Source organism: Delphinapterus leucas, chromosome 15 (assembly GCF_059928025.1).
Source record: "Delphinapterus leucas isolate spDelLeu-1000000601 "Yukka" chromosome 15, BTC_Dleu_Yukka2, whole genome shotgun sequence".
Lineage (NCBI taxonomy): Eukaryota > Metazoa > Chordata > Mammalia > Artiodactyla > Monodontidae > Delphinapterus > Delphinapterus leucas.
In genome coordinates this window covers 25,238,787-25,263,984 of record NC_143143.1, presented here as the reverse complement: position 1 = coordinate 25,263,984, position 25,198 = coordinate 25,238,787, and the positions used below count along the sequence as shown (strand labels likewise).

At 49.2% G+C, this 25,198-nt stretch overlaps 1 protein-coding gene and 1 non-coding gene across 4 annotated transcripts in view; one reads left to right on the top strand and one right to left on the bottom strand.

Annotated features, from left to right (window-relative positions):
* The window catches only part of ABCC1 (ATP binding cassette subfamily C member 1 (ABCC1 blood group)), a 140,871-nt gene that overhangs the window by 64,690 nt on the left and 50,983 nt on the right, over positions 1 to 25,198 (top strand). For all 3 annotated transcript variants that reach the window (XR_016387805.1, XR_016387804.1, XM_022552274.3), the window contains exons 8-15: positions 2,716 to 2,946; positions 3,614 to 3,791; positions 5,018 to 5,179; positions 8,141 to 8,233; positions 10,331 to 10,534; positions 19,596 to 19,742; positions 21,327 to 21,414; positions 24,116 to 24,191. Coding sequence is in view for 1 of the 3 variants with exons in the window: in XM_022552274.3 (XP_022407982.2) it covers positions 2,716 to 2,946; positions 3,614 to 3,791; positions 5,018 to 5,179; positions 8,141 to 8,233; positions 10,331 to 10,534; positions 19,596 to 19,742; positions 21,327 to 21,414; positions 24,116 to 24,191 (1,179 nt within the window). In the remaining 2 variants the exon portion in view is untranslated. The remainder of the gene's footprint in view (positions 1 to 2,715; positions 2,947 to 3,613; positions 3,792 to 5,017; positions 5,180 to 8,140; positions 8,234 to 10,330; positions 10,535 to 19,595; positions 19,743 to 21,326; positions 21,415 to 24,115; positions 24,192 to 25,198) is intronic.
* Positions 188 to 318, bottom strand: LOC115803807 (small nucleolar RNA SNORA24). The gene has a single exon (XR_004024598.1). It is a non-coding gene; the product is annotated as a small nucleolar RNA SNORA24 (small nucleolar RNA).

Sequence of the window (25,198 nt, the reverse complement as noted above, 5' to 3'; positions counted from 1 at the left end):
AAAATGACAGTTGGCAGTGTACTACAGGATGCTAAATAAGACTTCGTCCATATTGCTTTGGATATCTTGATATTTTGTTATATTTTCCATCATCCATTGGAACAATTAGTTCAGCTTCCTAGAAACATTTGAACAGTAGTTAGATGTTTGCCCAATAACCCAGTACCCTCCAGGTTTTTGAAGTGAAGAATGTTACTTGTGCCAGTCAGAATCTGATACCAGTTAAATAGTGGCAGCTTTGCCAATAAACAAGAATGTGCTCTTCCATGGCTAGGAAGGGAGACTTCCACAGCTGACAGGTCCCAAAGATACATGGAGCCACCTTAGATTTCTGACCTCCACAACTATGAGATGTTAAATTTGTGTTGTTTCAAGCCATTGAGTTTGTGTTAATTTGTTGCAGCAGCCGTAGGAAATTCTACAACTTCACCCAGACTTTAGATTTTATTCTGGATGCAGTGGGAGGCCAGCAGTGGCGTTGAGGTTGGGGTGATGCGCTTTAGGAGGATCCCACTGGCTGCCGTGCAGGGACTTGGTTGTTAGGGAACGAAAGTGGAAGGAAATGGGGGGAGTGGGGAGGAGGCCCCGGCGATGGTCACTTGCATGGGTCAGAGGCTGTGGCGACGGAAAGTGTGGATGGATGACTGCACACATCCTGGGAGTGGGATGGACACAACATGTGCCTGGCTAGAGCTGGGAGCGTGGAGGAGAGGGGTTCAGGGATGATTCCCATGTTTCTGGTCCTTTCCTGGGGTGAGGAGCATCGAGGGGAAGGATACCGACTTGACAGAGCCCAGACCAGTGCCCACGGTTTGGAGTGGGGACGGAGGAGGGCGTCCCCTCCAAGGCAGGTTGGGAGGCTGTGGTCTCCAGGAGGGCGTTTCAGTTGGTCCAAATGGTCAGATGTGGCTTAGATGGGAGAGGCAAGAATCCCCTGTGATTAAACGATGTTCAGTGAGCTCATGCAATGGACGATTGTGTCGGGTGGACGATGGGGATGAAGCTTGGGTGCACATTTCAGGGATGGAGCCCACGTTTGGCCTTTTGAGGAGGTTGCTTTGACTGCATTTTGGGAGAGGGAAGCTGTATGTGTTGCTACATAACAGGTCACCCCCAAACGTAGCAGCTTTAAATAAGAATGAACATTTACTATGTCACACAGGGTCTCTGGGTCGGGGGTCTGGGATGGGTCTAGCTGGGTAGTTCTGGCTCAAGGTCTGTCATGGCTGCAGTCCTCTGAAGCCTTGACCGGGGCCGTGGATCTGCTTCCACATTGCACATGGTTGGTAAGACTGTGCTGGCTGTTGGCAAGGTCTCAGCATGGGGGCTTCTCCAGGAGGCTGGTGGAGTGTCCTCTTCACCCGGCAGTTGGCTTTGCCCAGAGTGAATGATCCATGAGAGGGCAAGAAAGAAGCCACAGTGTTTTCTGCAACCTAATCTTGGGAATGACACTCTCTCTCCATCATTTCTGCAATATCCTGTTACAAGTGGGAGGGGACTTCACAGGGGCATGTATGAGGGTTCCGATTTCTCAACATCCTTGCAGACCTTGTTGTTATCTGACTTTTTGATGATAACCATCCTAGCGGGTGTGAGGCAGTATCTCATCCTGGTATTGATTTGCATTTCCCTGATGACTTAAGATGTTAAGCAACATTACATGTGCTTACCCCGTTCGCATGTCTTCTTTGCGCCTTTTATGGTTGGGTTGTCTTTTTCTTATTGATTTGTAAGAGTTCTTTATTTGCTCTAGTTACAGGTCCCTTATCAGAGTTTTGATTTGCAAATATTTCCTCCCATTTTGTGGGTTGTCTTTTCACTTTGTTGGTGGTGTCTTTTGAAGCACAAAAGTTTCTGATGAAGTTCAGTTTATTTTTTCTTTTGTTGCTTGTGCTTTTGGGGTCGTATTTAAGAATCCATTGCTAAATCCAAGGTCCTAAAGTTTTGCCCCCTCTGTTGCCTTCCAAGAATTTTATAGTTTTAGCTCTATGTTAGGTCTTTCATCCATTTCGAGTTAATTTTTGTATATGGTGTGAAGTAAGGGTCCAACTCACTCTTTTGCCTGCAGCTATCTAGTTTCCCAACACCATTTGTTGAAAAAACTGTTCTTTTCCCATTGAACGGCCTTGACAACCTCGTCAAAATCAATCAGGTTTATTTCTGGATTTTTAATTCTGTTGCATTGATCTCTGTATATGCTCAACCTCATGCCTGTCTCGATTATGGTTGTTTCATAGTAAGTTTTGAAGTCGGGAAATGTGAGTCCTCCAACTTTTCTTTTTCAGGATTGTTTTGGCTCTTTTGGATCCCTTGAGTTTCCATATGAATTTTAGGATTAGCTTCTCCATTTCTATAAAGAGCCAGCTGGGATTCTGATAGAGGTTACACTGAATCTGTAGGTCATTTTGGGGTTGGCACTTTTCTCTGCCTTTTAGCTATATTAAGTCATGTATAGGTGAGGTAGGTCTTACTATTTCCCCATTGTACAGATGAGGAAACTAAGGCCTAGAGAGGTTAAGGCACTTGCCTAAAGTCACACAGCTGGCCAGGATCCTGAGTCTGTGGTCAGAGTCACCATGCTAAGCTGCTTCTCTGCAGCGACTGGTTTTCTTTGGCTAGGCCTCCCTGTTGGGGGGGTCTTCTCCTGCCCTCTCCTGGCCGGTGGGCTGAGTGTCTGGCAGACCCCACAACTGCTCCTTGCTCCTCGTGTTCCAGACAGCCGGTGAAGATCGTGTACTCCTCCAAGGATCCCGCCAAGCCGAAAGGGAGTTCCAAGGTGGATGTGAACGAGGAGGCCGAGGCTTTGATCATCAAGTCCCCCCAGAAGGATTGGAACCCGTCCCTGTTCAAGGTGTTATACAAGACATTTGGGCCCTACTTCCTCATGAGCTTCTTGTTCAAGGCTGTGCACGACCTGATGATGTTTACCGGCCCAGAGATCTTAAAGTAAGGCCTCTTCCCTCTCAGCCGGGTAGCTCTTCACGTCCTTGACCTTCCACTTGCGACACCCTTCACCCTCCCTTAGGGTCATGTGGCATGCTCCCGAGGGCACGGGGCCAGGCCTCTACCTCCTTACCTGCTTTGCCTGATGCTTTGCTTTAATACAACCATCTTAATTAAGGCCACGTTGGTTGCAAGTAACAGAAACCTTACCAGGCTCCCCTGAAGCCAAAAGGGGGAAGATAGAGGATTATCTCGGGAAACCAAAAGCAGGGAAATGGCAGATTGCATGAAAGCTGCAGCCTAAACCCGGAAAGGACGTCATCTCTGTTTACCTCCCTCCCTCCCTGCTTCTGTCTGTCTCTTTGGTGCCACATGTTCGTTCTCTTTCCCTCCCTCTGCCCCTTGTGCTCTCTACTTGGTCACTTTTGGGTGATGAGGCAGAGCAATCAATGCGAGAAGCCCGGGGCTGCGCACCCTGCCGTGATTACTACCCCCCACCCCCACCCCGGCATGGGCATCGCCACGTGGGTTGGGCTTCATAACACTGGCGTTGAGAGTGCCTGCCTTGCCTGGCTCAGGAGAAGGTCACCCGCAGAAGCCAGAGGACTTGTCCCCACGCGCACACATTTCGCGGTCTTTGACGTGGCGCTCTGTCCCTGCTGCCCCACAGGTTGCTCATCAGCTTCGTGAACGACAGGAAGGCCCCAGACTGGCAGGGCTACTTCTACACGGCGCTGCTGTTCGTCAGCGCCTGCCTGCAGACCCTCGTGCTGCACCAGTACTTCCACATCTGCTTCGTCAGCGGCATGCGGATCAAGACCGCAGTCATCGGGGCTGTGTACCGGAAGGTGGGCCCGCGGCTCCCGCTGCCTCCGCGGAACCCCTGGGGGCTTGGCCGGGTTACCTCTCAGGCCCAGCTTCTGGAGCAGTGGCATGACGGTGGCCTGAGTGGTCGCGGGCGGCAGGGAGTGACCGTCAGGCCTGAGGGCTTAGCAAAGCTGATCCCAAGGCGAGCCTGTGGCATGTCCGGGAGCCCTGGGGTCAGCTGAGGGTAATTGAATTTCTTAGATGGCGCTTGATTTGGGGAGATCCAGGTTTGAATCCGTGCTCTGCTGCCAATAGTCTGTGTGTGAGCGTGTTCTAACTCTCCATCTGAACTGAGCAGATGGTATGTTCCTTGGGTGACAGATACTCAGCAGGTATCTGGGCACGGACAGCCTTACAGGACCTGGATTACCTCCGCGGTCCCTTCATTTCTTAGCCTCTGGGCCACGTGGGTTAAGAAGAGACTGTTCAGCAGGTAGTCAGGAAAGACGGACTTGATCGTGAGCTCTCAGCCCTGCCTGGAAGTTAGACTCACCCGGAGAGCCTCAGAAACTTCCAAGGACCAGGCTACACCCCAACCAACTAAGTCATGATCTCTGAGGGTGGGACCCAGGCATCAGTATTTCTAAAACTCCCCAGGTGACAGCATGAAACCGTCGAGAGCCAGGATGAATGTGTGTCCCTCCAGGGGATGTTTGGCAATGTCTGGAGACATTTTTGATTGTCATAGCTGGGGGTGGGGGCATCTAGTGGGTGGAGGCCAGGGATGCTGCCGAACATCCTAAAAGGCACAGGACGGGCCCTCAAAGAATTAGCCTCAAATGTCAGTAATGCCAAGGATGAGAAACCCTGGCTGAGACCTTGGTCCTTCAGGGTGATCTGGGGACCAGCAGCGTCAGCATCTCCTGGGGGCTTGTTAGAAATGCAGAGTCCCTATTCCAGTCCTACGATAACAAACTCCCTGGGGGTGCGTACACACTCAAGTGTGTGAAGCCCTGGTTTAGGCGACCTCTGAGGTCCCTTCCATACTGAAGAGCTCAGGATGGGGAAGCAGTGAGTGCTGTCGATAAGAGAGTGGGCTTTGTGATGAGACACATGGGCTGGGAAGGCAGATAAGCCGCCAGGAGAGGAGAAAAGAGCAGTGGCCTCTCGACTGTTGAGCTGTCTCCTTCCTCCACGTGGGCCTGGAGGGAGGGCACTGGGTTGTCACCTGTCACACTCACCCTCTTTCCCTCTCCTTTGTCTCCAGGCCCTGGTGATCACCAATTCAGCCAGAAAGTCGTCCACCGTCGGGGAGATCGTCAACCTCATGTCTGTGGATGCCCAGAGGTTCATGGACCTGGCCACGTACATTAACATGATCTGGTCAGCTCCTCTGCAAGTCATCCTTGCCCTCTACCTCCTGTGGCTGGTGTGTGTTTGATGTCATTCCCGTGGCGCGTGGGGAGGGGCCTCCATGTGTGGGCATTGGGGGCGAGTGAGTGGGTGTCAGTGTCTGTAGCTCGCTGGCATTTCTTGCCGTCATTCACATTTTATTTTCTGGCCTATCAGCCAGTTCCTGGATATTTTATTCCTTTCTTCAGTTGTTGGGTTATGTTCTCTAGGGTGGCATGGTATTCATTTGCATTTGTCTCTTCTTGACAGTGTATGTAGTTAACAACCCTATAACATACACATTGTATTTCTCCCTCTGTATCCTCCCAAATGCTAACCAAATTCATTTATTCACAAGTCCCAGGTTATGTTGGTTAAGAGTCTCTTGGCTGCAGGGGATAGAAATGCATCTTAGAGTAATATAAGCAAATAAAGGGAATTTTATGGGTGCATGTAACTGAAAAGTCCAGGGTCTGGCTTCAGGTAGGGATGGATCCAGGAGTTCAAGCAGTGCTGTAAGAATTCAGTCTCATACTCTTATCATTTCTTAGCCTTGTGTTTCTCTGAGTTGACTTCATTCTCAGTGGGATTTCTTCAAATGGCTTCCATAGTGTTGGGCTTAGATCATCTTCACAGATAGTGGTGCCAGAGAAAAGAGATTCCTTTTTGCATTCCTCTTTGTCTCAGCCGGGTCCCAGGGGGCACTCTGATTGGCTCGGCACAGTCCTATTCACATTCCTGAGCCAATCACTGTGAAATAGGCAGAGTTCTCTGATAGGCCACCCTGGGTCACATGCTCTCTCTCATTGTGGAAGGGGTGGAGGTGTGATTGACAGCCCTTCCGCATGGGGAAGGGCAGTTCCCAAAATATAAAGATGACAAGCAAAGATACTTAGAGCCGAATATGTGCCTTATTCTGTTCTACTCTTGGGGCTTTGCACATGTCTTTCCTTCCACCAGGAATTCCCTTTCCTGTTTCCTCCCTACTGATGGAATCCCACCCAAACTTCAAGGCTGTGACAAATGCAACTTCCACTGATTCTTTTTCCCTCTCAGTTAGATGGACTTCTTCCATCTAGCAGATGTCTTGGGGCATCTACTTCTCCAGAAAGTGCTGTCATAGAACACTTCTTTTAGAATTGCCTTCAGGGTTGATTTGTGATCCACTACAAAATTGCTTTTTTTTAGATGAGAGTTGCTGAATGTGTTACTGATATCTGGGGCCGGATAATTCTTCCTTGTTGAGGGCTGTCCTGTGCATTGTAGGATGTCTAGCCGCATCCCTGGCCTCTCTCCATTAGATCCCAATAACACCCCACCTCCCCTCCCCCACACTCCCACCACCACTTGTGACAGTCCCCAGATGTTGCCACATGTCCCCTGGGGGAATAGTCCTCCCTGGTTGGGAACCGCTGCTTGAGACCAAAACCAGGGTTTCTCTATTTGACAATCAAGAACACGACATAAGATAATGGGGGTCAGCGTGGCTCTGAAATCAGGCTTCCTGGGTTCAGATCCTGCCTCTCCCAGACCTTATTACTTAATGTCTCTAAGCCTTGGTGTTCTCACCTGTAAACTGGTAATAATAAGGGAACCTCATCATAGTGATGTTGGGATAATTGAATAAATTAGCACAGGTAGTGTTCCCTGAACAGTACATGGTACAGCGACGTGCTTGGTATCTTTTAGTTACTATGATTTGCTCTCAGAATTGATTCCCAATGCTTTAGATTGTTGGTAGAAATCACCTTCGTGCTTAGAGGTGGATTAATCTTCACTGGGCAGAGATCCATCACAGAAACAAGCGGTAGCAGCATTTTTTTGGTAACTAGGACTGGAGACCCCGAGGGTGACTCCTTGGAAGGGACCAACACGCTTACCCTCTAGTTCCATCCGTCTCAGCTAAGCAAGTGTGCACTGGACGGACTTCGTAGGCTGTCTCTTTTTATTTGTGTAACTTGGAAGTTGAAAAATGTTGATCTGTATCTTGTCTCAGTCATGACCACTTAACCTTTCTGAGATGCAGTTTCCTTATCTGCAAATGCGATAATAGAACAGTCTACAGCATCTTATCTACAAGTCCTCAAATTAAAGAGCTCTGAAAATTGAAAGTTTTTCTTAACTTATTTGGTGGCAAGACTTGACTTGAACTGATGTGTGATTTATAATTTTGATTATCCCTCTCATGGGAATATTCCTATTTTGCTACTGAAAAAAATCATTGCATTTGCTTCTGGAGCACTGTGCCAGGGCCCTGTGGAGGTGCGATATACAGGCATACCTACCTGTGTCAGGGGTCCCCGAGACCCCACCAGGTTCGTGATTTGCTAGGAGGACTCATAGCTATCATTTATTATAGCAAGATTAGCAAAGTTCGGAGGGAACCAAGGACAAGCTTCCAGGAGTCCTCTCCTCCTGGAGTCACACAGGATACACTTAATTCCCCAGCAACGAGTTGTGACAATTGTGACAGCACATGTGAAATGTTACCAGCCAGGGAAGCTCAGGAGAGACCCTGTGCCCGGGGTTTTTATTGGGGGCTGGTCACACCGGCAGCCTCTGCCTGGCACAGACCAAAGTTCCAGGCTCCCAGAGGGAAAAGGGGTTAATCAGCAGAAACCACATTGTTCATGCAAACAGCTTAGGCGCAGTGAGTCACTCTTATCAGTTCTGAGAATGGTGGTGGGAACCCTCCCAAAATCCAAGCACCCAGGCGCCAGCCAAGGACCTTTGAACAAGATAAGCCGTCAGGTGGGCCGTGTTCACTGTTTTCTGCTCCACATCCTGTTACCTTTCTGAAATCCTTACGTTCTCATTTGCAAAACTCAGCCTGGTCCCAAGGGTTTCGGATAAAGGATTGTGGCCTTGAACGTTCTTACAGGGTTTGTGGGACCCCAAGGGATGCTCCCGGATAAATCTGAAAAGTAATGTGGCTACACTGGGTGGCTCAGCCTGTGGAAGCCCCGTGCTAAGGCCTTTGTTCTTGTTCCTTCCATAGAACCTGGGCCCCTCCGTTCTGGCTGGAGTGGCTGTGATGATCTTCATGGTTCCCCTCAATGCAGTGATGGCCATGAAGACCAAGACCTACCAGGTAGGGGGTGTGTCTGCACAGGGCTCCAAGCTGCATCCCTGCCTAAGGCCTTTCCACTTGGGTGTTAGTTGAGTTCCTTCTGCACAGGCCTTGGGGGTCTCAGCCTTGTCTGCCTGTGGGAACCCCGTGGGGAGCTTTAACAAATGCTGGTGCCTAGGCCCAGTTCCGGGGATTCTGATTCATCTAATGTGGGTGAGGCCTGGGCATTGGGAGTTTTTAAAGCTTCCCAGGTTATTACATTGGGTCACTGAGGTTGAGCACTCCCGAAATAGTTAGACCTCATGGGCCAGTGACTGAAGTCCCATCTGTGAGCCTCCAAGAGATTCCTTATTTCCCATGGGTGTATTCCTTTCTGTGTGTGTGCATTTTCAAGAGCTGAGCAAAAATCACCCCTTGCTTTTCTCCCCATTTCCTTATGCTGGTCTCAGTGTTAAACTCTTTATTTTCAGAGATACTTCGTATTTTTAAAGTTTTTAAATACTCAAGTAACAGAGTGAATGCCTTTTCATTATAAAAGGAAGTTCAAATAATACAAAAGTATATAGATTAAAAGGGCATGTCCCCTTCTCTGTCCTCTTTTTTTTTTTTTTAATTTAATTAATTAATTAATTTATTTTTGGCTGTGTTGGGCCTTTGTTGCTGCACGCAGGCTTTCTCTAGTTGCGGCAAGCGGGGGCTACTCTTCCTTGCGGTGCGCGGGCTTCTCATTGCGGTGGTCTCTCTTGTTGCGGAGGACGGGCTCTAGGCATGCGGGCTTCAGTAGTTGTGAAACACGGGCTCAGTAGTTGTGGCACGTGGGCTCAGTAGTCGTGGCTTGCGGGCTCTAGAGCACAGGCTCAGTAGTTGCGGTGCACGCACTTAGTTGCTCTGCGGCATGTGGGATCTTCCCGGACCAGGGCTCAAACCCGTATCCCCTGCGTTGACAGGCGGGTTCTTAACCACTGCGCCACCAGGGAAGCCCCTCTTCCCTGTCCTCTTAACACATTGAAGCAAATCCTTCTAGAACTTTTGATGTGTTTATATAGAGATCGGACTAACTCTATAGTTAGGCTTGGCGTGTGTATGTGTATGTGTGTCGTGGTGTTATCACCATATATATTTTAACACAAACGGGCCTGTTTGGCAGAGTGATTTTATCGTCCGACACCATGCCTGGGGGATCTTTCTGCAGCATGCCATGTGGTCTGACTTCATTGTCTTGAACTCGTGCCTGACGGTCCATAGTAGGGACAGGCCAGAGTTCATTCCTCTGCTCCCCCACTGATGGCTATTTATGATGTGCCTGTGGAATTTCAAATGAGAGAGCTTGGCCGCGCTGGTGATGCTGAAGGAGAGAAGAGTTGCAGGACGTGGGGCTGTTGGAATGAGGTTTGGGGAGAAGGGAGGAGAGGCGTGGGAGGGGCATGGGGCTGTGTCGACTCTTACCCTCTTCCCTGAACGGCCCACCTCTGAAATGGCTTCAGTCTCTGGCTTTGACCTCATGTTGCTTAAACTGTCCTCTTCTGTGACCCAGGAATGACATAACACTTAATGATAGGGTTCTCGTGAGCAGAACTAAATGCACTTGAAAAGCTTAGAAAAGTGCCTGGCGTAAGGAAAATGCCAGGTGGCATTAAAAATATTTAACAACTCTGCAGCATGGGCACCCAAATGGTCAGAACCAGTGCTAGCTGGTACAGAAACACTTCAGCATTTTAACAACCGTGTACTGCCTGAAAAGCAATAAAGAAAATAAGAAAATGGAAGAAAAAAAAATGTCATCTCTCGGTTTAGATCAGCAGAGTAGGGCATGTGCCCCTTCCTCCCTGGATACCTGAAAGGTTTTTCTTGCCTCTCTTCCTCCCTTCTGAATTTAAGAGGTTTCTCTGATGTCCAGTTTAATGTGATTCGAAGCAGTTTTTTTTTCCCTTGAAAAAAGAATCCCTTGGAGTGCTCTCAGGGTCAAGAGTTAGGGTTCATAGGGATTGCAGGCCAGCTTTCCCACCCTTAGGATGGCCCATTTTTAACAGGTGGGGTTGTTGAGTGTTGGTCTGATGCCAGGGCCAGAAGTGAGCAGCCGGCCCCCAGGTGTGGTATTGACTGCTCCTCTCTTCGAAGGTGGCCCACATGAAGAGCAAAGACAATCGGATTAAGCTGATGAATGAAATTCTGAATGGGATCAAAGTGCTAAAGCTTTACGCCTGGGAGCTGGCATTCAAAGATAAGGTACTGGCCATCAGGCAGGAGGAGCTGAAGGTGCTGAAGAAATCTGCCTACCTGGCCGCCGTGGGGACCTTCACCTGGGTCTGCACACCTTTCCTGGTGAGTGAAGCCAAGTTTATCCTGGCCCACATTGTTTGATGTTTTATTGTGTTGTCATGCCTAAATATTTTTCAGAAGTCACTGTTTCAGCAAGTCAGCAAGGCCTTCTCCAACCACTCCTTTTTAATAGTGCCACTCCCACCTTTTGTTTTATTCACAGCATTTACAGCTTCCAGCCCAGGGATATTCAAAGTAGCTAGTTTGGGAACTGTTTGTTACAGGTTCACGATAAGATGAGAAGTTTGTGGTGGAATGTAAACTTCTGCTGTCTGCTTCCTTTACTGAGAAAGTCTTTTTTTTTTTTTAATTAATTAATTTTATTTTTGGCTGCGTTGGGTCTTCGTTGCTGCACACAGGCTTTCTCTAGTTGCGGCGAGCGGGGAATACTCTTTGTTGTGGTGCGTGGGCTTCTCATCGTGGTGGCTTCTCTTGTGGAGCACAGGCTCTAGGCGCGCGGGCTTCAGTAGTTGTGGCTCGCAGGCTCTAGAGTGCAGGCTCAGTAGTCGTGGCGCATAGGCTTAGTTGCTCTGCGGCATGCGGGATCATCCTGGACCAGGGCTTGAACCCATGTTCCCTGCACTGGCAGGTGGATTCTTAACCACTGCGCCACCAGGGAAGTCCCGAGAAAGTCTTGCTAAGAAAAACAAATGTCAGCTGAACTACATGCGTGCTTGTTGCCATAGTTGAGCTACATTATAGTATCAGCTCCTTATCTACTGTCATCTGGTCACAAACCGCGGATTGGCAGTGACCTGTGGACCACACTTCAAGTGGCAATGCCAAACATACTCTGAAAGTCACTTATTATTTCATGAATTGTCTGCCTCTCTCCACTAGAATGTCAGGGATTTCTTCTGTTCACTGCTGTATCCTGGTGCCTAAAATGGTGCATAATAGGCGCTCAACAAATATTTGTCATTCACTGAAAAAAAATTCAAACTGTACAGAAAGTTATGAAATGAAAAGTATATTGTCCTCCCCTCCATCTGTCCCTTTCCTCCAAAGTGACAGTTTTGTATGTCTTTTTAGGAAAATTATGCATATAGATATTTTTAAAATATTTGTAATATATTCAAATGGACTCATACTTACATGGTGTTCTAGACCTTTGGACTTGATATGTAATCTCTCAGTTCATGCATTCAGATCTGCTTCGTCTTACCGCTGCGGCCTCTCCCGTTGTGGAGCACAGGCTCCAGACCCGCAGGCCCAGTGGCCATGGCTCACGGGCCCAGCCGCTCCACGGCATGTGGGATCCTCCCGGACTGGGGTACGAACCCGTGTCCCCTGCATCGGCAGGCGGACTCTCAACCACTGCGCCACCAGGGAAGCCCTGCTTCGTCTATTTTAGTGATGTCTGCTTGTCCAGAGCATGGATGTGCTGTAGTTGACTTAACCCATCTCTCGTTGCTGGCCTTTTAGGCTGGTCCCTCTTCTTTGCAGTTATGACCCACATTGCCCTGAATGTTCCCATATGCATGTTTTGGGGTACTGTAATGGGTCTATCCCTAGCTGGCCAACTTTGAAAAGTTTAAAGACAATAGTGTGAGTTAACTATTTTCCAAAGCTGGCCCCAAACCAGGAGACAATATGGACTGTGGAAACCCTTTAAGCTCAGTTGACAGTTGAGCATGGTTATGGAGGACTTCAGATCATGCCCCCGCCCATGTTTATTTTTTTTCTCTGTTTTTGTATTATTAACTATGTCATTCTTTTTAAAAGATGTTGTGCTAATAAGTATTACTTAGCTATGTTGGCAAATATATATTCTTACGGGAAGTTCCTATGACTAAAACCACACATTTTCATAAATTAGAAACAGAATTTTCTGTTAGGCTACCATCCGCTTCATCACAGCGGAGTTGCAGGTGGAATGTTGAAGGAAACTCCTGCCTTTTCAGTGTTTGTCAAAGTGTATCCATTCTGACGCTGGATTTTTTTAGGCTCAGCTTAATGTCTCCCAGAGTCTTAACCCGCACACAAGGCAGTGTGGTGGAAATCAGTGATGCTCAAACTTGTGTGGGCCTCCCAGTCACCCGGAGGGCTTGTTAAAATGCAGCTCACTGAGCCCCACTCAGAGTTTCAGATCCAGTCGGTCTAGGTGGGCCCGGAGTATTTGCATTTCTGACATGTTCCCGGGTGCTGCTGATGCTCTTGGTTTGGGATCCACGCTTTGTCCTCAACAGTGGGGCCCATGGACCAGCAGCACCGGCATCACGGGGTTGCTTATTAGAAATGCAGATTCTCAGGCCTCACCCCAGACCAGGCTAAGACAGACCTCAGTATTAGCAATCTCCCCCTGGGTGATTTGTATGCACATTAAAGTTTGAGAAACGCTGGGAAAAAGGAGGAGTAAGCAAGCATTTTCTGTATAGGACCAGCTAGCAAATATTTTGGGTGTTCTGAGCCGTGCGATCTCTGTTGCAGCTGCTCATCTCTGCCGGTGTAGTGCAGGAGCGGCTGTGGATAACACGGAATGAATGGGTGTGGCTGTGTTCCTGTAAACATTACTTTATAGACACTGAAATCTGAATTTTATACACTCTTCATGTGTCATGAAATATTTTGATTTTTTTTGATCCTTTAAAAATATAAAATCCATCCTAAGCCCGTGGGCCCAGACACAGATGGGTAGACCACAGGCCACAGTTGGCTGAGCCCTGGCTTAGAGGAATGGAATGTTTTCCTGAGAGTCAGGACCCCTGCTGAATTCTCCTGCCAGCTCATGGTGTGACCTGCAGCGGTCATTTCACCTCCCTGCCTCTGGGTTTTTGAGCGTGAAAGATGAAGGGGTTAGGCCCCAGGGATGTGACATTCGGGCCCTGCCCTCCCCTGCCCCCATACCAAACCCCCGGTCTGTCGTGGTGCTCTCTCCCACTGAGTTACGTTCAAGCAACCCTCCAGGTGACCGCTGCCAATTGACTGGAGTTGGCCCAAGCAGAGACGTCTCTTCGCTGTTCTGAGATTCAGTGTTCCCTAAGATCCCCTCCAGCTCCCCTCCAGCATTCCAGGCTGGAAGGGACTGCTGTCTGATTCTTTTCATACTCCAGTCTCTCCAGCTTTCCCCCAGGTCCTTAGCGACTCTCTTGGTTTTTTTCAAAAGTAAAAATATAAGACTGGATGGTATAGAGGATGTTCGTTCTTTTTTTTTTAAACTGTTAAATAGTCTCTATGTATTAAATACAACTGCTAAATAGTCCTTATTGTATATATGATACATTTTAATTTAAAAACAGAAAGTAATGCATTCGCCTGGTAAAAATAGTTAAAGCTGTTCCACAGAGGGTCTGCAGCTGCGTTTCTCAACCCCAGCGCTGCTGACATTTGGGACCCAGTAATTCATCGTGTCTTTGTTGTGGTGCCTGTGCTGCATCCCTGGCCTCTACCCACTAGACGCCAAGTGGTACCTCTCCCGCCCCACCTCCCCAGTTATGACAGTCAAGTTTTGATTGTCTCCAAACATTGCCAAATGTCCCCCAGCTGAGAACCACCAGTCTGCAGTGAAAGGCACTGCTCTTTCTCTCCGCAGACCCCCATCACCTAGCTTCCCTCTCCATACCGGTTTCTTTTGTGTATTTCCAGAGAGAGCCTGCATGTATACCACCGTAACATTGACTATATGCAATAAATGTAATCAAACTTAACCATCTCTTTTATTTACTTTACTTTTATGCAAGTGATAGCAAATCACACAGAAATTCAAGGCATTTGGATTGCATTTTTTTAAATAGGAAAAGATCTGCAGTCAGAAGGGTCAGGCAATAAGGTTTAGTCGGTGGGTTGTGTTACACTTAGGACGAAGGGGACCTTTCCGCCTTTCCCCGTAACCCTTTGCTCCGTACATCAGATCCTCTGACAAAACCTGCAGTTTCCAGCTTGTCACCCACACTGCTAACCCTTCAGATATCATCTCCTGCCCTGGCTTCCGTTAGGAGGCCACAGCAAGAGATGCTTAAGAGTGGGACTGGCTTTTCTTGACCTTGAATTTGCCATAAAGTTTTTGGGTGATGATGGGCTTCCAGAGACGGTGTTGGTTCAGCTGTTTGGCATGAAACAGATGAGCCCAGGGGTCAGTCGGGGACCTTGGCCCAGACCGAGACACTGAAGCCTCTGACTACATTAGGATAAAATATGTGGCCTTCTGTTCCCTTGGAAGGTGTTTGCATGTGCTTTCCACTGGTGAATTCCTGCACTTCAAGGATGATGTGGTGTTTACCCACTGGTAGGTGTGATGGAAGACAGAGGCCTGGGGAGGTCAGGCAGGAATAGGGATGCCATGTGGCAGGATTGATGGGACTGTTTTTCTGGAATATAGAGCCTGGCATTTATCATGTCCTCGTGTCTACCTAGTGCACTTTCCTAAAATAGCATCCCTGTCAGTATTTAACATTTGCTCTCTTGGAAGATTTGTGAGCTTCTTGCCTTCTCTGTGCCTTGTATGTCCGTCCCTTCTTTAGAATAATTATCATTCCATATGCTAATTACCTGTTGTGCAGTTCTCTGCTGACCGGAACATACATGGACCTTGTCTTTTTTTGCTTGTATCCCTAGAACATATCCCTAGAACAAGTGGTACCCACTCACTAGGTGTATGTAGAGGAATGACTGACTAAATGAATGGACAGAAGATTTGAATAAACTGTATTAGTCAGGAACTATCTTGCAAGTTGCAGAAACCTAACGTAGGCGCACTAGAGTAAAAAAGCGAAAGGGAGATTTTTGAGTCACAAAACTGAGAAGTCTAGGAAGGTGCTGGTTTTAAGCACGACTGGGGTTTCGGGTGTGGCTGGGCCTAGGTGCTCCAGAGATAATGTTGGGTATAATTCCTCCTCTGTCTCCCAGCTCTGCTTTCTCCATGGTGGTTTCTTTGTCAGATGGAAACTCGCCATGTGATTACAGTTGATTCTGTCATCTCAGTAACCACAGTAACCAAGGAGAGAGCTCCCCTTTTCCCATTAGTTCCTGCAAAGCTGTGGGGTTGAGTCTCATTGGTTGCGGTTGGCTGCATGCTTGTCTCTGAATCACTGGGGCCAGGGAGCAGGGATGCTTGGATTGGCCAGGCCTGGGTCATGTGGCTTCTTTGGAGATTGGGGTCAGGTCCGGTATGGGCAGTTCATCTGTGGCTGAAGCTCATGGACTGAGGTTGGGGGAGGTTCAGCTCCCCAAAGGAAAACTGACGTGTTGTTACCAGCAACCAGAGTGGATGCCGACCAGGCAGAAGGAACAGATGTCCTCATGGAGAGATGGCAGATTTTTAGGGGTTGGGCTGGGGAAGTTGGTTCCGTCATTTGCCCCATTTCTCAGCATGGGGGGAGGCTCTTTTAGCACTTAGAGGGGGGGCGGTAGTCTTTCTTGTTTGCGAAGGATTTTTCGCATCCTGGACCCTCACCCTTTATAAGTCTGTAGCAAACCCCAGCTCCCCGGCCGCCTCCACACGCTTGCAGACACTCGTGCCAGAGAGACCCTGGTGCATATCTGTTCCCCACTAGACTGTGCGTCTCAGGATCTCCAAGGCTGCCTCACACAGTGCCTGGCACACAGTAGGTGCCCAATTAACAACTGATGGATGAATGAGTGACCTCTGCTTCCTGGAGAAGTGGATGATGTGGATCTGACGGGGACCACGCGACGTTTCTCCCCCTTAATGCGCTTTCTGTGCTGCCAGCAGCCACCCTATCATTTGGGCCAGTGGAGCTGGGATATTCTGGTGGTGAGATGCCTGAGGCCTGATTTTCTCTGTTGCTGAAGAGACACCCTTGAGTGTGTGCTTTCTCGCCCTTGGGCAAATCCATCCACCTGCCTACCCATCCATCTGCCTACCTCTCCATCCACCTGTCTACCCAGCCATCCATCCACCCACCCACAGACATTTCCTGGGTATCTGCCATGATCCAGGTGCTGTCCTAGGCACTGATGATAGAGCAGTGAATACTAAAGACAATAATCCGCACGCTCATGGGGAGTTCATTCATTCTAACTGGGAGGGACAGATAATGCACACCAGTATGATAAATATATAGTATGCTAAACTGTCATAAGTGCTATGGGAAAAAAGGGTTCTGGTTAGAGTGATAGGGAGGGCTTGCAGTTTTTAAATAGGATGATCACGGGACTTCCCTGGAAGTCCAGTGGTTAAGACTCTGTGCTTCCACTGCAGGGGGCACAGGTTCGATCCCTGGTCAGGGAACTAGGATCCCCCATGCTGCACAGCGCAGCCAAAAAAACCCAAAAAAACAAACAACAACAAAAAAAGGGATGATCAGAGCACTGAGAAGGTGATACTTGAGTCTTAACCTAATGGTGGTCAGGGGCCTGACCAGGGAGAGGGCAGAGTGAGAGGCCCTGAGGCAGGACTGTGCTGCCCCAAAAAGGAATAATCGTGGAGGCAAGCGGGGCTGGAACAGAGGGAAGGAGGTGGGAGAGTGGTAGGAGAGGAGGGCACAAGAGTTCAGAAAAGGGACGTTTATGAATCAGGTGGCCCCTGAGCCTGAGTCAAGACTTTGGCTTCTATACTGAGTAAGATAGACTGATATTGGAGAGATTTTTTTTTTAATTTATTATTATTATTATTATTATTTTTTTTTTGCTGTACGCGGGCCTCTCACTGTTGTGGCCTCTCCCGTTGCGGAGCACAGGCTCCGGACGCACAGGCTCAGCGGCCATGGCTCACAGGCCCAGCCGCTCCGCGGCATGTGGGATCTTCCCAGACCGGGGCACGAACCCGTGTCCCCTGCATCGGCAGGCAGACCCTCAACCACTGCGCCACCAGGGGAGCCCAAAAAATTTATTATTTTTATTGACATATAATTCACCACTTTTATGTGTACAGTTCAGTGGTGTTTAGTATATTCACAAGGTTGGCCAACCATTTCCACTGTCTAATCCCAGAGCACTTTCATCACCCCAGAAGGAAGCCCTGTACTTACTGGCAGTCACTCCCATCCCCCCTGTTCCCCCCCCATCCCCGCCATCCCCGGGCACCCACTAATCTACCTTCTGTCTCTGTAGATTTGCCTTTTCTGGGTATTTCATTTAAATGGAATCATATAACACGTGTGGCCTCTGTATCTGTCTCCCTTTTACTTAGCATCATGTTTTCTGGGTTCGTCCATGTCGTAGTGGGCATCAGCACTTCATTCCTTTTTATGGCTGAATACTGTTCCTCTATGTGGATGCGTTTAGAGAGTTTTGAGTGAGGAGAATCTCTGGCTAAGAGGCAAGTACGTCATCACTACCTGGGGGAGGGGACCTGTGTGTGCAGCCATCCCAGGGATCAGGTGTCAGTGGCTTTTTGAGCATCTAACTTCCCTCCTGGCCAAGGATCCTGGAAAATTTCTGTGTCTCCCCTCAGGGTCACCTCGCTCGTTAATGTCAGAACCAGAACAGGAACCAGCTCTGCTTTCCAGTACCTTGTTCTTGGGAACCAGTTAATAGACTCTTTGGAAAAATAGTCCAAGGAGTTTGGACCAAGTCCTGAAACAAGAAATAAAACAGCCACCATCTACTGCATTTTACTGTGCCCCAGGCACAGGGCTAAGCACTCTGCACAAGTGCCTGATTCCTTGCTGCCAGAAGCCCTGTGAATACGTATCATGACCCCCATTTTATAGATGGAAAAACAGAGGCTCCATTGGAGAGCTGAGGTGACATCACAGCTCAGGGTCACCCAGCTGATAAACAGGCAGAGCTTATGGATTTAATTTTTAAGATGTAGGACCTTTTAATAGGTAACAAAGAAATGAGGCAGCTGAGACCCTGAAAATACCCTGGACCACATCCACACCAGAATCTTGGCCACTCTGCAATCTCCTGATTGCCGGACATCTGCCCTGAGCTCAAGAATGAGGTCCCAGGCAATTTGTTTCCCCTAGGGAAAGCCTTTAATGGCTCTTGGCGCCTGGGACTAGCATGGGGTAGAGACTTTTGCCCATCTGCTGGGGTGCACGGTTTTCCAGATTGCTTTGGTGGTGTATACCAGGTGATCTCAGGGGGGATGTTATTAGCCTCCTCCGGCAACACCTGGCACTGCTTGGGGGCCAACAGGTGGGCGGGGCATGGAGATCCACCTGTTGATCTTTTCCCTCCTAGGCCACGCAGCCCAGCCTTGGATTATTCAGGGGTCCTTCCTTTTTCCTGGCGAGGGAAGTGAAGTGCTGCTGTCTCAAACAGCCGAGCCCAAATTCTGATTGCCTGGGAATTGAAATCCCAGGCCCCACTGCAAGGCTTAAGGCAGGTCTGACTTTGAGCGGAAGAGAGTAGCCTTTGGGGGACCCTTGGCTGTTTGTTTTTCTTTTTCTTTCTTTTTTTTTTTTTTTTTTTTGAAAACCTATGTTCCTTTCCTGGAGGTATAAAACCCTATACTCTGAGCTGGAAGGAGCTTTCAACAGTAGCACGAATCCTCCACATCCATTTCACTGATGAGATGTCGGAGGCATGGGGAGAGGAGGTGACTTACGTGAGGTCTCGGTGCTCCTATGTGCCCGCGGTCATTCTAGGCCCTGAGGATACAGCCATGTACAAAAGTCCTTGCCTTTGTGGAGTTTGCATTTCACACTGCAGGAGACAGACAATAAACACCTATAATCTTACAATGTAAGGTAGTGATAGGTGTTATGAAGAAAAATAAATCAGGATAAAAGGATGGAGGGAAGTAGCAGGGCTGTTTTGGGTAGGGCAGCCTTTTGGAACGGGAAGAGGGAGTAACCAGGCCACTGTCTGGATAGGAAGGTCATTTCGGGCAGAGGGAACTGCAAGAACAAAGATCCGGAGGTGGGATCATGCTTGGTGATGTTGAGGGACTCTGAGAATGCCATCCGGTGTCCCATGGAGAATGTTGGTGGGAATGGCCCGGACTTTTGGCTTGTGGTCATTGGTTTATTCAGTTCGTTCTCTGGGTGTTTAGTGAGTGCCTGCTGTGTGCTAGACACTGTTCGGGCATTTCTGCTGCCTCCAGAGGCCAGTCGTCAGCCCCTGCAGCTCACACCAGGAGGCTGGAGCAACTTCCCCGGGCGCAGGTCACTGCTTCTGTGACTGGGACTCTGACTTGGCCTTCTGCTTGCAGGTGGCCTTGTGCACGTTTGCCGTCTACGTGACCATCGACAAGAACAACATCCTGGATGCCCAGAAGGCCTTCGTGTCCTTGGCCTTGTTCAACATCCTTCGCTTCCCCCTGAATATTCTCCCCATGGTCATCAGCAGCATCGTGCAGGTACAGGCAAGGCTGGGGAACTTCAGAGAGGGGGTCTCTTGGGGAAACAAAGCAGAAGGGCATGAAAATCCCCCTGGATGCAGCTCCCTCTGTGCAACCCATCCCACTGTGGCCAGGGGGCTTATCAAGGCCCACACTAGTGGCCTTCGTGCTTTTTTGGTCCTGCCCCAAAGAGAGACATACGTTTTACTTCTCGACGCACACTCGAGTGTATGAAAGAAGTTATTGCAGCTAGGCTGTCCTAAGCTCTGCAAGATTCTTTCTGAAACATTTGATCCTCTTCTATTCTGATCGAGTCTGTTCCACCGTGCCCTACTTTACCCTGTACTGTTTCTTCAAAAAATGCAGCTTTTGACCCACTAAATTGGTTTTGCAACCCATTCACAGGCCTTGGCTCACCATTTGAAAAACCCCAGCTGGCCCCCCTAGAATCCCCCCAGTCCCTGCAGTGGTTCTGTAACGAGAGGGAACCGCTCAGTCGCACTTGCACCATCTGAAGCTCCTGCACTTTGCTGCCGACAGCATTTGTCACACTCTTCTCCCTAGCCTTGCACGTTTTCCTGTGAAAACGCTTTTCTTAGCCACATAGACAAATTAAGATTAAGATTTGGTTGTACAAGCCCTGGTCAAAGTTTTTTTTAAAAAAATAAGCCAGTAAAACCCCTTCTTATTACGAACAATTTCAAATATACACAGAAGTGGAGCGAATAGCATGAGAATTCTGTGTGCCTGTCACCCAGAGTCAACATTTTGCCACAGTTACTTTGTCTGATCGTTTTTCTGTCTTTCTTCTTCCCTTCGTTACTTTCTCTCTTTGCCGAAGAATTTTAAAGCAAATCAGAGACCTCTTGGCATTTCACCCATAAATACTTCAGCACAAATTTCTTCTTACATAAGTATAACACCATTATCATACCTAACAAAATTAACAGTAATCTCTTAATACCCAGTTCATATTAAAATTTTTTGGATTATCTCAGAAATGTCCTTACCATTGGGCTGTTTGAATCAGAACCTTTGCTTTTTTTAAAAATTTATTTTTGTAGAACCATAATTCACATTGTGTTCAACACGTGCAATGTGGTGATTGGATCCGTGGATATGTTGCTATACAGTATCGCCATAGCGTCAGCTACACTCCTGTCACGTGCCACGATTATCATTTCTTTTTTTGTGGGGGGGAACCATTAAGTTCTAGTCTCTTAGCAACTTTGAAGTTTATTATACAGTGTTGTTGGCCATAACCACCTCGCCATGCATTCGATCTCCAGGACACGTTTATCTCCGAGTCGCAAGTTTGTCTTAAACGGGGCCATTGCCTTCGGTTGTTTCTTAGGTCCCTTGTCAGCTACGATAGTGCCCCGCTGTCTTTTTTAATACCGGTTGTAGGCTTTTAAAGGAAAGCAAACAAGAACCAAAACCCTTTTTGTTTTTTATTCTAAGGTGTGGCACTGCAGCACCTTCAGAAATAAGGGAGGATGTGGGCCCCTCTGCACCCAGAGGAAACCACTGTAAGTTAGCCTGGGTCTGTTTTGCAGAGACGTTTTTCAAAATAACTACACCTTGTCGTTGCTTTCTGTGTAGGCGAGTGTCTCCCTCAAGCGCCTGAGGATCTTCCTCTCCCACGAGGAGCTGGAACCCGACAGCATCCAGCGATGGCCCATCAAAGACGGTGTGTCCTAGGAGAGTGGGCGGACGCAGGGTCTTACCTAGCCTTCCCAGGAGGGTGAACTTGCACTTCTGTTATCTTGCTTTCTTGCTGAGAGGCAGCCTCCCTGGGAGAGGTCCACCCCTGAGGGCCGGGTTCCAGGGCCTGGGCTTTGATTCCATACTGGGCAGATGGATGGGGGCAAATCAAGGATGTTGGAGATTGACCAACCCCCTACCCCCACTAGCTGTGCAGCCTTGGGAAGGTCACTTCAGTGCTCTGAGCCTCACTTTCCCCACCTGGGCAATGGAAATGAAGGTGCCTTTCTTTGGCTGGGTGTTACATGGATTTTTATTGGTAGGTTTGTTTATTTTATAGCTTATTAATTTATCCTTTCCTAGTCAACCCCCCTGAGCAGGGATTTCCAGGCACTTAATAATAAATATTAATAGCACTAATGGTAGTGACCACTTTTGCTGAAATGACACTCCCGCCACGCACGTCCCGTCCTGAGGACATCACTGTACTCCCCGTCCGTTGCTCACTGCAGCTCAAGGAGAGGGGCCCCCACCTACAGATGAGAAGACTCATCTGGGTAACTTGCACGGCCAATAAGAAGTAGAGTCAGGATTCACACTTGCAGCCTGTCAGCAGAATCTGTGCTCTCACCCACTGTAGAACATCTCTGCACTGAGATTTATTGAACACCTACTATGTGTCAGTCATTGTTCTAAGGACCCTCTGTTTTGCATAATGTTCTCACCACAGCCCTGTGAGGTTGATCCCATTATCAGTCCCATTTTACAGACGAGGAAAGTGAGGCACAGAGAAGTTAGGTAACTTGCCTGTGGTTCTCCAGCTAGGAAGTGGCAGCACGGGGATTTGAACCCACACAGTCTGGCTCCCGAGCCCAGTAGATATGGTCAGGAGAATGAATGTGTGTATATGTTGGTAATAATGTGTGAGCGGTGCCTGGCACCTAGCAGGCATTCAGATGTCCTCAGTGACGTGAAAACACCCAGCACAGTGCCCGCCAAACAAAGATCACGGTGGTTGTTCCTTCACCAGTATGTGTGAGAGGCGATCGGCCTGGGGGCAGGGTTCCTCAGCCTCAGTACCACCGACATTTGGGGCAAGATCACTTTGCTGCGGGGGCGTCCTGTGCATTACAGGACGTTGAGCAGCACCCCTGGCCTCTACCCACTAGATGCCAGGAGCACCCGCCCCAGTTTTGGCAACTAAAAATGTCCCCAGACATCATGTCCCTCGGGGGTCAAAGTCACCCTGAGTTGAGAACCACTGCTCGCTGGAATCTCACTCCCCATGTCCCTGGCCTGCGGTCGTCCAGTTTCTGCTGTGTGAGGACCGAGTCACTCCCCCCTTCTCACACACACACACACACACACACACACACACACACACACACGCACGCACGCACACATGATGTGGAATGATGCCATCTACCAGGGTCAAATTTCCCTGCATAACACAGGGCTGAAATTTGGGGCAGCCGAGGAGGTTTCGAGCTCTTGACGTTGTTCACAGCTCACTACAGGAGTCACATTGGAAAACCCCTGGGCCTCAGCCCAGGCCTCAGCCCCATTTCCTGCCCTGATGGCAGTCTCCCGGGCGGTTTGACTTTATGTTTACCCACATTCTCTGGGTGCCAGGCGGGGCCCCCTTTGCAGCTCCAGGCCACGTCTTGCAGCCTCTAGCTTGACCGACTCAAGTGGCTTTTCTTAAATTCCTTTAATAGCACCTTCCAGCTTCCTCCTTGTTCTCTGTTTCAGGGGGGTGATGGGGGAGGGGGAGGTTAAGTTAGGTTAACCAGTAACTTCCTCTCTCCACAGTTTTTGTTTCTTTGATGGGTGGGGGAATTTATTTCTTCATTGGACAACTTGAAAACACCCCCATCTTTTCTCTAGATGGTTTTAAGTTGGCTCATAATTGAGTCAAAAGTTGTTGTTGTAAGTGAGGGGCGTGAAGTAAAAAGAAAATAAGGGGAGCAAAAGTAGATGAAGGCAGAGGTGCTAGAATCACAGAGGGTCCATATAACGCAGGCTTCGTCTTAAGCACCCTCCCCTCCTCTGCCACGATTCCCGACTTCCTGTTCCATCCCTGAGTTTGCACAGTTTACAGTGGCCTGTGTTTTAGGAAGATTGGCTTGCCGTGATGTGAGCAGGGTGGCTGGAGGGAGCGGGGGAGGGGGGGATGCAGGGAGGTGAGTTAGGAGGCTGCCCTGAAATCCAGGAGTTTCAGGGCAAAGGACCCCGCTTTGAACATAAAGGAGGGGCCCCAGAGGTGTAGTGAGGTCCCTGGGCCAGCCCAAGCTGATGGACAGGCATCTGCATGAGGGCACTGCTTGTGCCCCGTGACCTTGGCTTCTTTTCAACTCACCCAGCCAGAGCTGCCGGAACCTCCCAAGACTGAGTGAGGGAGGCCCCCAGGGGTCCCCCGACCTTTCCAGATGGTGCAGCATCCTATCTTTCAAAGGCAGAGCCCTCTCGCGGTTTCCTGCTGCTCTCTGGGTCTGAGGCCGCCTCCAGAGCTGCTGGTTGAAGTTCTTTAGAAACGGTGACTGATGTGACCAGATAATGCCTAGCGTGAGTGGCTAGCAGCTGGAGTTGAACCACTTGATGAGGAAAAGCAAACAGTAAGAGCCTGCTGTTCACGCTCAGGCCGTGGCTTCATCTACGCCTGACATATTGTCTCTGGTGCTTTCCAGCTGGGGCCACAAACAGCATCACTGTGAAGAATGCCACGTTCACTTGGGCCAGGAGCGAGCCCCCCACGCTGCATGGGTAAGTGGGACGTGGAGAAAGCCACGGGGCTCTGGGCAAACACAAGTTTGAATTCCAGCTACGCTCCAGCTCTGTTACCGTGAATAGGTCACTGCCTTTCTGAGCCTTGGTTTGGCTCGTCTGTCAGATAGATCCAGTCACACCTGCTTGGCCTTCAGGGAGAAGTAGCTGAGAGTGTGCCTGGCTCAGAGAGTTCCCTCCGACTGTATGTGACAGACCTTGTACAGATAGCGGATAGGTTTAGGCAACAAAGGGAAATTTCTGGTTCACATAACTGAGAAGGTTCCCTTTCAGGGACATGGATCCAGGGGCTCAGACAATGCCATCATGACTCTCCATCTTGTCTTTGTTCCCCTTCCATCTGTGCTGCTTCCTTTTCAGACGTCCTCTCCCCTCATGATCCAGATGGCCCCCGTTGACTCTAAGTGTCCCTCCTGCCTCATCAGGAGACCCACTTGCCTCTTACGGGCCCACGTTGGGTTATATGCCCCTCCCTGAGCCAGTCACTGTGCCAGAAGAGACTGAGTGCACTGATTGGCCAGGCTGGGCCTGAGGCTGTGATGCCACCACTGGTGGCAGGAAGGCTTGGGTCAGCTGAAAAGAATTCTTGTCCCCTCACGTTTGCTATCAGGATGGATTGTTCTCCATCCTCTCCAAGGTCCCCCAGCTGCCTGGCTTACCCTTTCTCACACCATTTCCACATCTGGGACCCTGCCCACCCCAGTCCTTATTTTTCCAAATCACAGGATCCAGGGAATTGACCTGATTCCCTGGGTAACTCGTCAATTGCCTCTGATTTCTTTCTGACCGGAGGCCTTGCCCAGGGGCCCTTTTAAGGAGAGACTTAAGACTCCTCCTTAAGGAGTCCCCCAAACATAGGGCCACATGGGACATTTTTAGGGGCCAGGTTTGTCCTCCATGCCCCTAAATAATTGCTCCCTTAACTGGGTAGCCAAATTACTGCTGTATTTTTTCTGGGGACGTGGGGAGGGGCAAGGGTCAAACCC